General features: G+C 40.2%; 1 protein-coding gene across 1 annotated transcript in view; it reads left to right on the top strand.

Annotated features, from left to right (window-relative positions):
* Positions 1 to 12,935, top strand: part of cwc25 (CWC25 spliceosome associated protein homolog) — a 48,276-nt gene extending 35,341 nt beyond the window's left edge. Inside the window, exons 5-9 of the mRNA XM_035407206.1 lie at positions 1,895 to 2,040; positions 2,236 to 2,308; positions 6,432 to 6,640; positions 6,884 to 7,045; positions 12,329 to 12,935. Of these exons, the coding sequence (XP_035263097.1) occupies positions 1,895 to 2,040; positions 2,236 to 2,308; positions 6,432 to 6,640; positions 6,884 to 7,045; positions 12,329 to 12,440 (702 nt within the window). The 3' untranslated portion in view covers positions 12,441 to 12,935. The remainder of the gene's footprint in view (positions 1 to 1,894; positions 2,041 to 2,235; positions 2,309 to 6,431; positions 6,641 to 6,883; positions 7,046 to 12,328) is intronic.
* Positions 12,936 to 15,069: the final 2,134 nt, after the last annotated feature.

The following is a 15,069-nucleotide window of genomic DNA, read 5'->3' as shown; positions in this document are numbered from 1 at the left end:
AACATTAGGTGTGGCCAAATCAACTGTTTGATACATTCTTAAAAAGACAGAACGCGCTGGTGAGCTCAGGAACACCAAAAGGCCCGGAAGACCATGGAAAACAACTGTGGTGGATGACAGAAGAATACTTTCCCTGGTGAAGAAAAACCATTTCACAACAGTTGGCCAGATCAAGAACACCCTCCAGGAGGTAGGCGTATCTGTGTCAAAGTCAACAATCAAGAGAAGACTTCATCAGAGTAAATACAGAGGGTTTGCCACAAGATGTAAACCACTGGTAAGCCTCAAAAACAGGAAGACCAGATTAGAGTTTGCCAAAAAAACATCTAAAAAAGCCTGCATAGTTCTGGAACAACATCCTATGGACAGATGAGACAAAGGTCAACTTGTACCAGAATGATGGGAAGAGAAGAGTATGGAGAAGGGAAGGAACTGCTCATTATCCAAAGCATACCACCTCATCTGTGAAGCATGGTGGAGGTAGTGTTATGGCGTTGGCATGTATGGCTGCCACTGGAACTGGTTCCCTTGTATTTATTGATGATGTGACTGCTGACAAAAGCAGCAGGATGAATTCTGAAGTGTATAGGGCTATATTATCTGCTCAGATTCAGCCAAATCCTTCAAAACTTGGATGGTGCTTCACAGTGCAGATGGGTAATGACCCGAAGCATACTGCGAAAGCAACCCAAGACTTTTTTAAGGCAAAGAAGTGGAATATTCTGCAATGGCCAAGTCAATCACCTGACCTGAATCCAATTAAGCATGCATTTCACTTGCTGAAGGCAAAACTCCCCAAAAACAGAGGCCTGGCAGAGCATCACCAGGTAAGAAACCCAGCCCTGGTGATGTCTATGGGTTCAAGACTTCAGGCAGTCATTGACTGCAAAGGATTTGCAACCAAGTATTAAAAATGAAATGACAATTTAATTTATGATTGTTAGTTTGTCCAATTACTTTTGAGCCCCTAAAATTAGGGGGGTGGCTATGTATAAAAATGGTGGTAATTCCTACATTGATCATACAATATTTCTGACAAAACCCTTAAATTAAAGCTGAAAGTCTACACTTAAATCACATCTTGATTGTTTCATTTCAAATCCATTGTGGTGGCGTACTAAGCCAAAATGATGAAAATTGTGTCACTGTCCAAATACTTGTGGACCTGACTGTACGTTTCAGGACACCAAGATATTTTAGGCCACTCTACTGACAAAGCCTGTAATTCCCACTTGAAAATTATGCAATAGTGAGTGTCTTCAGTATAAACAGTAGATTTTTAGTGAAATACATGATTATGTTGTGATTTACAGCAATGCATAATTTAGTCAGTTTTGATAGTTTTGGAGACACTGGGTACACTGCTTACTTTTTTGCTTCTTGCTTCTCTAGTAGTTTTACATATCAAACCTTATATTTTACTCACTTGTGGTCAAGGAGTTTTTGATCCAGGTCATGTATAGTTTAACCTGTTTTATATATGGGATCTCTCAGTATTTCGTTGCAAACTAAAAATGAGCAAATTCATTTTAGATTTTTCGCATAGACAATTGCATTTGTGGAACTTTATTTCTTCAAAAGTATTGTAAATGGTACAATTGTCTTGCGCCATTTAAGCCATTTTTCAAGTCTTTGTGATCCTCACATCTGGAGTTATTAAGCTTTAAATAGGGTACCCCTACATGGGTAAGGATTGGCCGGAATTGGCATATACATGAAGGGATTAAAGAAGAGCCATAAATTTTGATAATGCTTACATTTCAAAGACAGCAACATTTAAAAACTGTAAATTAATTATGTGCTAAGTGTGTGTAAGTGAAAGTTGGTTTTGCCCGAACACAAATTTGGCTTCCACTTCCATCGAGGTATGTTAGTAGTTCTTTCCTTCTCACAGCTGCAGCGCAGTCTTGAGAAGAAAGAAAAGAGGAGGAAGAAAGACAAAAAGGAAATAAAGCAGAAGAAAGGGAAAAGGAAGGAGAAGAAGCACAAGCAATATGACACAAGAGAGAAGAGTTCCAGCTCTGAAGTGGAGAATCCCAGGTACTCACAGTATATTAAATTGTTATTTCATTTATTTATTGTAAAATGTTATCAAACACCCATATCCCCCATTGAAAGGGTGAAAGTTAAAAGTGTCAGAGAAATAAGTGCTGCTGTGTAATTGTATTAAATGTCTGTTTTCGTAGAAATAAATGTAATTTGTCGTTTAACATATTTTTTCATGTGATAATAAAGGTCTCATCGCATGGACGGTGTCCCAACTAAGTTGAATTCTCAATCGAATGATACATCTGGTTACGGGCTGCAGGTGAGTATTGTCCACACCACCTGTTCACTGTTTTATTGTGGTTGTAACAGCAGGTAAAAATTCAGTGGCAATGCACAGGCCTGAATTTGTTCCAAAATCCTTCACACTAACATGCATGATACGCAATGTTTACTTTTGTTTGTGTATCATAAAGATATTAATATCACAAAGATATTGAAAATACACTATTTTTAAATTTTGGTTCACTATTTCAGCCTGTAACTCTGAGGTTCTACAGTATATGAAACTGTAATGTCAAAATAAAATAATTATTTTAGCCCCTGCTGCTAAATGGACAGTAATTACCAACCTTGCCAGCCCCTTTGGTAGATGCACCTTTTTAAACAAAAATTGAGTTTGGACCCTTTTCATTTAAGAAGCTTTAGTTTCATTTAACATTCAGAACTCGGTGACATTGGACTGAAAAGAATATCCTTTGAAGTCCAGTATGCAGTACTGCCTATTTTTCAGTTGTAGCAATGTTACACATGGATTTTTGCAAACGCATTGCACTTATACTTCAGTGATTGGCTCCCTAATAATTTCACAATGATATTTTCTTTAATTAACCTCTTAGCGCACAGCCCCTAGTGGTCAGCACGCCGGCGTGCCGAGATTACTAAACTCAAACATTCGGTGCTACTGCAACCAAAGTGTGAGTTAAAAACAGAAATGCGTTGTTTTAGTTCATTAGTAGACGATACACGACAACTATGCCGAAAACGGATTTTCGCAGCCCCACCATTGTCGCTCTGGTCGTTCATTTAACACGCACCCCCTCCCTGCAGTCTCATCTAAAAAAACACCCCCCACCCTTGACATAATGGACAATATTGTCTATCTGGGCATTCATAAAAATATTCTTTCACCACTAAAAAATCATACTCCGTCATAGCAACAAGATAAACTCGACAATAGCCCTAAGATATGCCTATACAGCAGTGAAAACGCTGCTCACTGAATAACGAAATAAACGAGAAAATGTTTTTAAAAATGATACCATGTCATTCTACAGTCAATATCTGGGACTAAATATTGAATAAATATAAAACCTTACTGTTGGTTTTACGTGTAGAGATGTCCCTTTTGAGACTGCGTGGTCAGTCTGGCTTGATTGACAATTCATTTATTCAGTAGGCGAGAGTATAAGCTTTCTAACGATGTATAACATGTCTAATTCTGCTTTTGGAATAGCGTTTTATAGGTCAGCGTAACAGAAAATATTCTTAGCATCGCATTCACTTACGCATTCACTCTGTTAGCAGACAAATACGCTGCACCTAACGAAACGTGGTCAAGGATATTTCGTAATTTCTTGGAAAGTACTATTATTATTGAGAACTTCTGAACATAGCTGAGCCGTATGTTTGTTTAGTTTAGTTTAGTTTACAGGAATTTAGCAGACGCTCTTATCCAGAGCGACTTACATTGTATTCAATTATACAGCTGAATATACTGGAGCAATGCAAGTTAAGTACCTTGCTCAAGCGTACAACGGCAGTGTCCTACCCGGGAATCGAACCTGCGACCTTCAGGTTACAAGACCAGCTCCTTAACCATTATGCTACACTGCCGCCTACCTAGACCTGATAGACCTAGCTGGCATCGTTTTCTGGAGCAAAACAGAAGCGAATAGAACACTATCATTGATACTGTCTCTGTCTCCATCTACATAGAGGAGATTTCATCATTACTATGTAAGTATTACCGCTCAAAATATTTCGGTTATATACGTTATTTTTGAAATTGAGTATCTTTAAATAGGTTAGTGGTGTTATATAATGTGAATATTTCACACTGTAATGTAAGCGTTAGATGGAAGTGTAATAGTTTTTGTGAAGCATGCAACAGTGATGACATCAGAGTTGGAACATTGCCAAAACGTGGTGGACGGTTGAAAATTGTTTTCATGTTGTCTCATCCCCATACAAGAAAACATACGAGAGTACAGAGTATAGAAATGAGTTAATTATTACACATTTAGGTACTGTACCGCATTGTGTGACAATATTTTTGCATTATTTTTTAAATCTGATAGCAATGTTTCATCTTAAACCTTCATAAAGGGCTCATTTATATGCTTTATAATGGACAAAAAGCATTTTATTCAATTTTGGAGAGATTTTGGATATGTTTCTGGACACCTAGCTATTTTAGACCACTGTACTGACTGAAATTGTAATTCCCATGTAATTCCCAATTCCCACTCCCATTTGAAAATTATGCAACGGTGATTTTCTTGAGTCAAAACAATTGATTTGTAGTGAAATACGTGAATATGTTGTGATTTACAACAATGCATAATTAAGACATTTTGGATAGATTTGGAGACGCTGGGTACACTGCTTAGTTTTTGCTTTATACATCTATAGTAGTTCTACATATCCACCCTTCGATTTTATGAAGTTTTTGATCTAGCACATGTATAGCTTAACCCCCTGTATATATGCAGTCTCTCAGTATTTCATTGCAAACTTAAAAAGTGCAAATTTATTTTTGTTTTTTTGTCAAAACAATTGCATTTGTGGCACTTTATTTCTTCCAAAATTATGAATATTAACTAATCTGCGTTAGTATTGTAAATTGTACAAATGTCTTGCTTCATTTAAGCCATTTTTCAAGTCTCTGTGGTGTTCACATCTGGAGTTATAATTCTTTAAATAGGGTACCACCTAAATGGGCAAGGATTGGCAAGATTTGGCTTGTGCGCTACAGTGAAGTTTTAAGATGGAACATTGCTATCAGGTTAAAAAATAATGCAAAAATTTGTCACACCATGCGGTACAGTACCTAAATGTGTGATTAACTCTTGTATGTATTTCTATACATTGTACTCTCATATGTTTTCTTGTATGGGGATGGAACGACGACAGAAAACAATTTTCAACCATCCACCACGTTTTGACAATGCTCCAACTCTCACGTCATCACTGTTGCATGCTTCACAAAAACTATTACACTACTAACTAACACTTACATTACAGTGTGGAATATCCACATTATATAATACCACTAACCTATTTAAAGACACTCAATTTCAAAAATAACGTATATAACCGAAGTATTTTGAGCAGTAATACTTAAATAGCAATGATGAAATCTTATCTGTTTTCAGTAGATGGAGACAGAGACAGGAGATCAATGATCTAGTTCTATCCGCTCCTGTCTTACACCAGAAAACTATGTCAGCTAGGTCTATCAGCAAACATGTGGTTAAGCTATGCTCAGAAGTCCTCAATAATAATAGTATTTTCCAGGAAATTTTGTTGACAAGGTTTCATTAGCAGCGCCTTTGTTTTACTGCTACCACGAGAATGCGTAATTGAATGCGATGATAAGAAAATTTCCGGTTACGCTGACCTATAAAACGCTATTCCAAATGCAAAATTAGACATGTTATACATCGTTAGAAAGCTTATACTCTCACCTACTGAGTAAATGAATTGTCAATCAAGCCCGACTGTACTAAAAAGGGCGACAACGCTGTAAACAACACGTGTGGTATTACGCACAGCTATTTTGGAAGGTACCCTGGCATCACACATGCGCGTATATTTCTAAAACGGATTGTCCAAGACAATATATGACCACTCAGTCTCAAAAGGGACATCTCTATGCGTAAAACCAATGGTAAGGTTGTATATTTATTCAATATTTAGTCCCAGATATTGACTGTAGAATGACATGGTATCATTTTTCGTTATTCAGTGAGCTGTATAGGCATATCTTAGGGCTATTGTCGGGTTTATCTTGTTGCTATGACGGAATACGATTTTTGAGTTGTGAAAGAATATTTTTATGAATGCCAAGATAGACAATATTGTCCATTATGTCAAGGGATTTTTAGATGAGACTACAGTGTGGGGGTGCGTGTTAAATGAACGACCAGAGCGACAGTGGTGGCACTGCGAAACTCCATATTCGCTATAGTTGTTGTGTATCGTCTACTAAACTAAAACAATGCGTTTCTGTTTTTAACTCACACTTTGGTTGCAGTAGCACCAAATGTCTGAGTTTAGTAATCTTGGCATGCCGACCACTAGGGGCTTTGCGCTAAGAGGTTAAATCATTTTTGGAGAGGTTTGTTGCTAATTACGGTTTTTTTTTTTTGGCTTCCTGTCAGCTCCCAGGCCGTGGGCAATGTCATCAAGTAGGTGTTCCCATCCACCAGGGGAGCAATTACCAGGAAAAATCAAGGAGTCACTCACCTCACAAGGATGAGGGCAGGAGCTCTGTCTCTGAGAAGGCTAACAAAAAGATCCAGCATAGGCCACGAAGCCCCTCCTCACACAAGAAGCATTCTCAGAGACATCAAGACATCAAACACACCAAGTATGCTATCATTTATGCATTATGTAGAATGTCTTGTATATTTTCTTTTGGCACTACAAAACATGAGTGTCTCAGTCAGTTAAGGCATTTACATAAGCTCAGGTTGAACCCTATAGCCTAGTTTAAGTCTGGGCTGTAGGATTAACCAGCAGTAACTCTTGTGGGACACACAAGTTACTGCTGTATCACCAATTACAGTTCACCATTTGTTGTTTGTGAGACATGCCCACTAATACTCCACAGGCATCTGTCACGAGAGGAGCTGGAGAGGAAGCGACAAGAGATGATGGACTTTGCCAAGCAGCGAGATGAGCAGAGGGTGAGCAACGTGCAGAAATACCGGCGTCAGGAGGAACAGAAGAAGGAGCTGGTCTCTAAGTACAACCAGCATGCTGGCTTCATCCAGTGAGTCTTAGCCTTTTGACTACTTTAACATAATTTTTTCATACCTATTCTGCTGCTATAGTCTGTATGTTGTTGCTGTACTACACCAAATTGTATCTGTGGCGCCGGAACCAGTTTTGAAGTGGGTGGGCTAGCAAACAGGTAAGCTGCAATGATGTCATGATTTACAACAAGGTGCCACACTTTGGTGCGGATGAAAGTTAGTTGACCTTCAAAGGCTCACCCTTATTGTTATTTTTGTGAGATCAAATCCACATTTGCTTGGCACTGAGATACAATCAAACTTGAGTGACCTGCCTTATACTTTGTTCATATATACAGTAATGCTGCCAGTAACCCATTGGCAAACCTACAGCATAGACTACACACATGCTGCAAAGACTTTTGCTAAGTAATCCCCACAGACATGGACATGAACATTGAGCAAAAAAACCCAACATCTAAAATGCCAAATTCTGCTGAACATTTACGTTTGTGGTGATGTGAAGCCTAGTCTACTGTCAGATAACTATTGAATTGTGTTGAGTTTAGCAAACTAACTGCCTGCCCACCCGAATGAATATTTTAAAAGAACAGCTGTGAAATTATCATTTCAAGTTCAAGTTTGTTTATTTGTTATTTCCACATACGTGGTATACGGGAACGAAATGTCATTCCTCACGGTCCAAGGTGCTAACACAAAGATACAACATAGTCACAAAACATAAAAACAGAATAAAAGCAGAATAAAAACAGTGATACATATAAATAGTGCAGTATAAGTGTAATTATAAAAACTGTAAGAATATAAGTAATATAAATAATGCCTAACCAGTGGCCTCAGTGGTAATTATACATAGTATACAAATAGTATATAGTATAATATACCTCCATGCACTCTGCTCCTGCCGAATGGCTGAAGCTAAGCAGGTGTGGGCTTAGTTAGTACTTGGATGGGAGACCACCAGGGAATACTGAGTTGCTGCTGGAAGTGGTGTTGGTGGGCCAGCAGGGAGAAATCTTCCCTCTGGTCAAATAAACCCCAATGCTCCAGTGCAGTGATGGGGACACTGTGCTGTAGGAGATGCCGTCTTTCGGATGAAACGTTAAACCGAGGTCCTGACTCACTGTGGTCATTAAAGGTCCCATGACACTTATCGCTAGTGTAGGGGGTTCCCCGGTGTCCTGGCTAAATCCGAGATCTGGCTCTCGCAAACTTGCCACCAAAACCATCCCCAGATTTAATTGGCTAAATAAATGTTCTCTCCCTCTCCACCTTCGCTAATGTGTGGTGAGCTTTCTGGCGCAAAATGGCTGTTGTGCATCACCCAGGTGGGTGCTACACATTGGTGGTTGGTGAGGTGAGTTCCCCTTCACTGTAAAGCACTCCACAGTGCTTTTGTAGAAGGTGGTAAGGATGGGCGGTGGTAGACTGGCTCTCTTCAATCTCCGCAGAAAGTGGAGGCGTTGCTGTGCCTTCTTGACTACAGAGTTTGTGTTGAGGGACCAGGTGAGGTTGTCCGAGATATTCACACCGAGAAACTTGGTGCTCCTGACCCTCTCCACTGTGGAGCCACTGATGAACAGTGGAGAGTGATCAGCCGGCGTCCTCCTGAAGTCAACAACCATATCTTTTGTTTTTTTTTTACATTGAGAGATAGGTTGTGGCATTGCACCAACTCACCAGTTTCTCCACTTCCTCTCTGTATGGTGTTTCATCATTGTTGCTGATGAGGCCCACCACTGTCGTGTTATCAGCAAACTTGATGATGTGATTGGATTCGGACTTAGCAGAACAGTCGTGGGTGAGCAGCGTGAACAGCAGTGGGCTCAGCACGCAGCCTTGGGGGGCGCCCGTGCTTAGCATGATGGTGCCTGATGTTCTGCTGCCAATGCGTACTGTCTGCAGTCTCTCTGTCAGGAAGTCCAGAATCCAGTTACAGAGGGAGGCGTCGAGGCCCAGCAGGGAAAGTTTTCCTGCCAGCTTCTGGGGGATGATTGTATTGAATGCTGAACTGAAGTCAATGAACAGCATTCTAACATAAGTGCCCTTGATGGTGAGATAGAGCTGAGTGCAGGGTGTAGGAAATGTCGTCATCGGTGGACGGTATGCAAACTGGAGAGGGTCCAGTGAGGTGGGGAGGGCGGATTTGATGTGTCTCATGACTAGCCACTCAAAGCACTTCATCATGATCGGAGTCAGTGCCACAGAGCGGTAGTCATTTAAACGTGTCACAGTCAACTTCTTTGATACTGGGATGATGGTGGTCTTTTTGAAGACTGCGGGGATGACAGCCTGGCTCAGGAAGATGTTGAAGATGTCCGTGAGGATGTCTACCAGCTGGTTAGCACAGTCCCTGAGCATGCACCCAGGTATGTTGTCTGGGCCTGCAGCTTTGCGTAGGTTGACTCTGGATAGAGTCCTCCTCACGTCAGCTGAGGCCAGACAGAGTACCTGCTCTTCAGGGGGAGGAGGGGTCTTACACGCCGGCGTGTAATTTAGAGCCCTGGTATCACAGAAGTGGTTTTGAATCTTCTGTGCATACTGGCGTTTTGCTTTTCTGATGGCGTGGGAAAGCTCAGCCCTCGATGACCTGAGAGCCACTCCAACCCCTGATCTGAAGGCGGCGTCTCGTGCTCTCAGCAGGGCACGGACCTCAGCCATCAGACACTGCTTCTGGTTGGCGCGTGTGGTGATAAGCTTCACAACAGTGACGTCCTCAATGCACTTCTCTATGTATCCAGTCACAGAGTCTGTGTACTCCTCTACACACGTGTGCTGGCCATAGGTAGCTGCCTCCCTGAACTTTTTCCAGTCTGTACTCTCAAAACAGTCCTGCAGGGCTGAAGTGGCTCCTTCCAGCCAGATTCTGATGGTCCTGTGTGCCGGCTTGGAGCGTGTCAGCAGTGGTCTGTATGCCGGGAGTAGCATAACAGATAGGTAGTCTGAGTAGCCAAGGTGGGGGCGGGGAATGGCCTTGCGGATGTTGGTGTATACTAAGTCCAGCATACTATCCCCCCTTGTGGCAAAGTTCACGTGTTGGTAGAACTTGGGTACTACAGTCTTTAGGTTAGCATGGTTGAAGTCCCCGGCTACAATGAAAAAACCATTGGGGGTGGGCCGTTTGTTGCTCACTGGTGGCGCCGTAGAGCTCGCACAGCACCTCGCTAGCATTAGCGCTGGGGGGAATGTACACCGCCACCACGGTAATCTAGGATTTAGGCTTTTATTAGGATCCCCATTAGCTGATGCAGAACATCAGTAATGGCCGTGAATTCCCTCGGCAAATAAAACGGCCTGCACTTCACCACTAAAAACTCTAGCTGCGATGAACAGTGGGTTGCGACTACCATAGCATTGTTACCCCTGTAGCTGGAGGGCTGTGTCAGGGATGTTGTCGTGTAGCCACATTTCCGTAAAAATAAGCACGCAGAAATCCCTCGTTTCAGACTGGGTGGTTAGTTAGAGTCTTAGGTAGTCCAGTTTGTTGTCCAGAGAGCAAACGTTGGCTAATAGGACTGATGGTAGCACTGGTCGGCTAGGGTTCGCTTTTAGCCTAGAGCGGACTCCCGACTGCTTACCTCGCTTCCGCCTTCTCTCGCACCGCTTGCGGTGCCTCCTCTCCTGGGTGGCTGTGTCAGGCAGCACCATGGTGGTGGGGCCTGATCTGCGTAGTAGCCTGTGGCTACACAGCTCCTCCGTCAGTGCTGTCTGTAGTAGTGGTTTATATATTTTTCCGGTGGTTTCGTTGCTGTTGGATGAACCCATGTCCAGAAGGGTCTTACGATCGTAGGTTAGACAGGTAGGACAGACGCTACAACAAACATTAATACAACTAGCACCGTTAACGGGAGCCGGAGGGGCCGCTACGTCTGGTGAATTCTAAAGGGAAAATAGCACACATTGCTGCTCAGTAACGCTGGGTGTTTGTCATGGAAAATATTAGCTTAAGTCCTGGAGCAGTTGTCTAAAATCAGGGAAAACAGAAAAAAGCAAAAGAAATCAAGGAATCTTTTGAAACATTAATTTATTAAATTAATTAATAGATCTCATGTGCAGATGCATAATTTTGTCCATCACGGAAAGAAAGAGTATGCTTTTTTGCCTTTAACAGAACGTTGTCAGAAATGGAGCATACTGAAATTAGATTACTAAAATAAAACTTGGTCATGGGTGTCTGTTTTTATTTCTTTAAAATTTGTTTTTGGTACAGTCTGTTATAGGGGAGTCATCATAAATGGAACCCTTGATAAATAAATATCACACCGTCAATGACTTAATGTACAATGCAGTGGGCATACCACTTCAGTGTGGTGCATGTGCAATTCAGTCCTCTACCACCTGCCAAAGGAGTGGAACAGTGTGATAATCTTAGCATGAAATGTTTACAAAAACAGTCAAAATCTTTTCCGGAAGTAATTTTTGGGAATAAGACTTTATTTTTATTTATTATAAAATCAAATTAAACATCATTCTAAAAAAGTTATCTGTCCTTGAAAAGTTAATATGTTTTCAGAGTGTATTCTAGCGGGAATTGGATGCTATGTGACCAAGAAAGCTTGGCGCCTCAGTCTGTATTAATGTATCTTTAAACGTACATTTGTTATGTTTACATTTATTCTGTTTAAATGTTTACAGTTATGCCACCTCTGAGATGCTATAACAAACAACATGCTTTTTTGCATGCCGTCTATATAAAACGAGAGGGTTAGTACCCAGGGAGGTCATGGAGGGGGCTTGACATTTGGAGATTCGGGATCTAAATGTAGTGTCCTTTTAGGGAGGCCTAAGGCATTTTATTTGTTTAATATTCATTAAAAAATTCATTTTACTCCTCTACGTGTTTGGCTTTTTAAGTTAGTTCAGTGTTATATGTGTTCAACTAATTTGCTTGCTGCATTTTCATTTACTGTTAAAATTATTACGCACCTCGGTTAGGATCATACAGACAAAGTGGTATGAATGTAACATTGGACTGTGTGTACTTTGGTTTTAATTGTACCCAACTCAATTAAGTTATGAATGTGTTTGACTAGGCTAATGACTATTGACACATGAAAGCTCTTTAAAGTAAAATTTCATAGTGGTAGGCTAAAGATTTTCAGATTAAATCCAACAACTGTTAAATTTATGGCAACTGTATGCTACATTATGTGTTTCATTGATCATAGAACACTGAGTCTACGTTATCGGCGCCTATGATGTGTATTGTCAGTTATTTCTGTTTGCTTGACTACTGCTCCTCTTTACTGATGTCATGTCCTAACCTACACTGGCCTAATACCCAGTTCTTCTCTTAACAGTGATGTGAAGCTGCAAGGTGCTTGCTCCACTCTAGAGGAGCGGGTGAAAAGGAACATTCACTCTCTGCAGAGAACTCCTGCTGCCCTTGAGAAAAACTTCATGAATAGATAACTATAAAGTTAGATGGATACATAATAGATGGAGAGAGGGAAGGAGGTGTGTGTGTGTGTGTGTCTATATACACACACACACACACACACACACACACAACACTGCATCAGTCCTACACATTAAACAGTTGCGTCGCTCACAAAATACTTTTTCCCTTTTCTTGTGTCTTTGTTCCCTGAGAAAGCAGTGAAGGGACATTCAGGTTCAAAAAAACGGTAGTGATGTATTTCTGTGAAAGCTTTGGAAAATATGATTTATTTGTTTCATATGGGAGTTTAAAGTGCATCCGAGACCATACGACTTGAAATACAACTTTGGACCCCATTGTTCTTACACAGTCATATATTTACTTTGATTTACTGTGTTTAGAAATATGTTGTTAATAAAGTGATATTCAGGTATAATTTCATAGTTTTATGAGTTTTAAAGTTAAAAGTACAATTTATTTCCACTTGTGTATCGACTGTAACATGTTATTAAACCATGAGAAAATAGTTGCTACTCTAAGATTACTTTTTACCATCCTGGTATTGCAACAAAAAAAATGTTAATTTCATCTGACATCTGTTTCTGGGTTGTCTAAAGACACTTGGTGAAAGTGACATGAAGATGTTTTTGCCATTTTTTCCCCTGAAAGTTTGAATTGTTCTCACAGGAACTGTTTTTTTTGTCAATTTTTTTTTGCTGCATGGCTGCACTCTCAGATGTTGTGCTGTCATTTCAGGAAGCTGTGATATATCTTTCCATGACAGCAGTATCCTCAGGCTGCATGCATCATAGGAAATGGTTCTAACCAAAGATGATTTCATGTTGTTTTTTCATAAGTGCACACACAACCTCAGGATTAATATTTATTATTGCATTATATAACAAATGTTATATACAAAATGTCCTCACTACCCAGAAGTGATTAACACAGAGGATATAAGCTAACAAAATACAACAATATAGAACAAAAATGAGGGAAAATGACTGTAAATACTGAAAAAATGTTCAAGGTATGCCAGATTTGTTTTAATGTACAAATAACATTTGTACATTAATAAATGAGTTTATTGTGTATGTAGGTCAGCTTCCTTGAATACCACTGGTTTTAATTAACTGGAGACTTAAAGCAAAATATTTTTTGTACAATTGATAAACAACTTGGGAGTACAAATATAGATTGTCAAATACATTGTCTTTGCAGAAGAAAAAAGGTCTGGAGTTAAGGTCTGGGGCTATTTTTGTGCTTCCAACTTTGGGGAAACAGTTTGGGGAAAGCCCTTTCCTGTTTCACAATAACAATGCTCCCATGCACAAAGCAAGGTCCATAAATTATTTGTAATTACGTTCATTTAAATTCAACCTCCACAATGTGAGAAAGGTCAGGTTTTCTTCCTGAAGTTTGCCAGAACTCATCAGCTAGTTTCATAATTACAATTTGGGAAAGAAATATACTGGAGCAATTAACATGTATACACTTACACTACCGGTCAAAAGTTTTAGAACACCTCAGTTTTTCCAGTTTTGATTGAAATTTACACTGTCGTCTCAGTGTACTCGGAAATGAAAGCATAGAACAAATAAACAATTGGAGATAAAAAAGAAATCATGGAATCGTTCTGTTTAAAGTAATAATCTCGAAGATTTTCATTAAAATAAATGTCTGTTAAGTCACTATCTATCGCTGAATTAGGTAACACAATGGTGATTGAGCATATTATATTAATTTATATTATTATTATTATTATAATTTATGATTAAAGAACTGGGTGTCTGTGGCGACATTCCCGGGAAAAAATCACAAGCGGCGCATAGATAGTGACGCGTTTTCCATCACCCATCAGTGGTTGGTCCGCCAGAGAGGGTAGGCGGAGCTAACGCAACAGGCTTACTCTTCAACTCACTTGTGTGTGAGCAGTGTACTGTTTTTTCCGGTGTCTGCTAGCGTTAAAGGTGGGGGAGGGGTTATGGAATCCTAATAAGTTTTTGTGTAACATGAGAGGTCATTATTTGTTGATGTAGATTTCGTATTACATTTGATGACAATGTAACGTTACTAAATTACATAGCTATTTGCACAGCTAACGCTAGCTACCGGACCATGTCAATAAAGGCAACATTAGTTTAGACAACGTTGCGCACAGTATCCATCTTTCATATCAGGTAACGTTGCGTTAGCTAGCTAGCTAATGTAATTAACACAATCTATTGTCAGCTAACAATTAGAAAAAACGCTAGTTAACGCTACCGACTGGTACCAACCCCGCAAACCGTCTCTCGGATGCAATACTACCTTGTTGCAGCATTGCAATGTAGCTAACTAAAGGCCAGTTCAGATCAATGATTCACAACGAGACTGAATGCAACTGGCAAAATTCCAAGATGTCTGATTGTAAACGTTCTAAAACTGCACTTGGTCTTTTGAGACCCTAGGCAACGGCTTCAGAGGCTCTGCAACTAACCAGTTCACACCGCTGCAATTTTCTCTGCAGCATTCTAAAACCGTTTCGTCTCGTTGCGAATCATTGATCTTAACTGGCCTTAAGGTTACCGTTATTTACATTGCCTTCAAGTTCATCAATACATAAGCCAGGGTATAGGTGGAGCAGAGCCGGATCTGATTTCTGTGTAAAGATGTCAAGCC

Source organism: Anguilla anguilla, chromosome 2, assembly GCF_013347855.1.
Source record: "Anguilla anguilla isolate fAngAng1 chromosome 2, fAngAng1.pri, whole genome shotgun sequence".
NCBI lineage: Eukaryota > Metazoa > Chordata > Actinopteri > Anguilliformes > Anguillidae > Anguilla > Anguilla anguilla.
The sequence above is the reverse complement of the archived record's forward strand: the minus strand, read 5'-3'. Positions and strand labels throughout refer to the sequence as shown.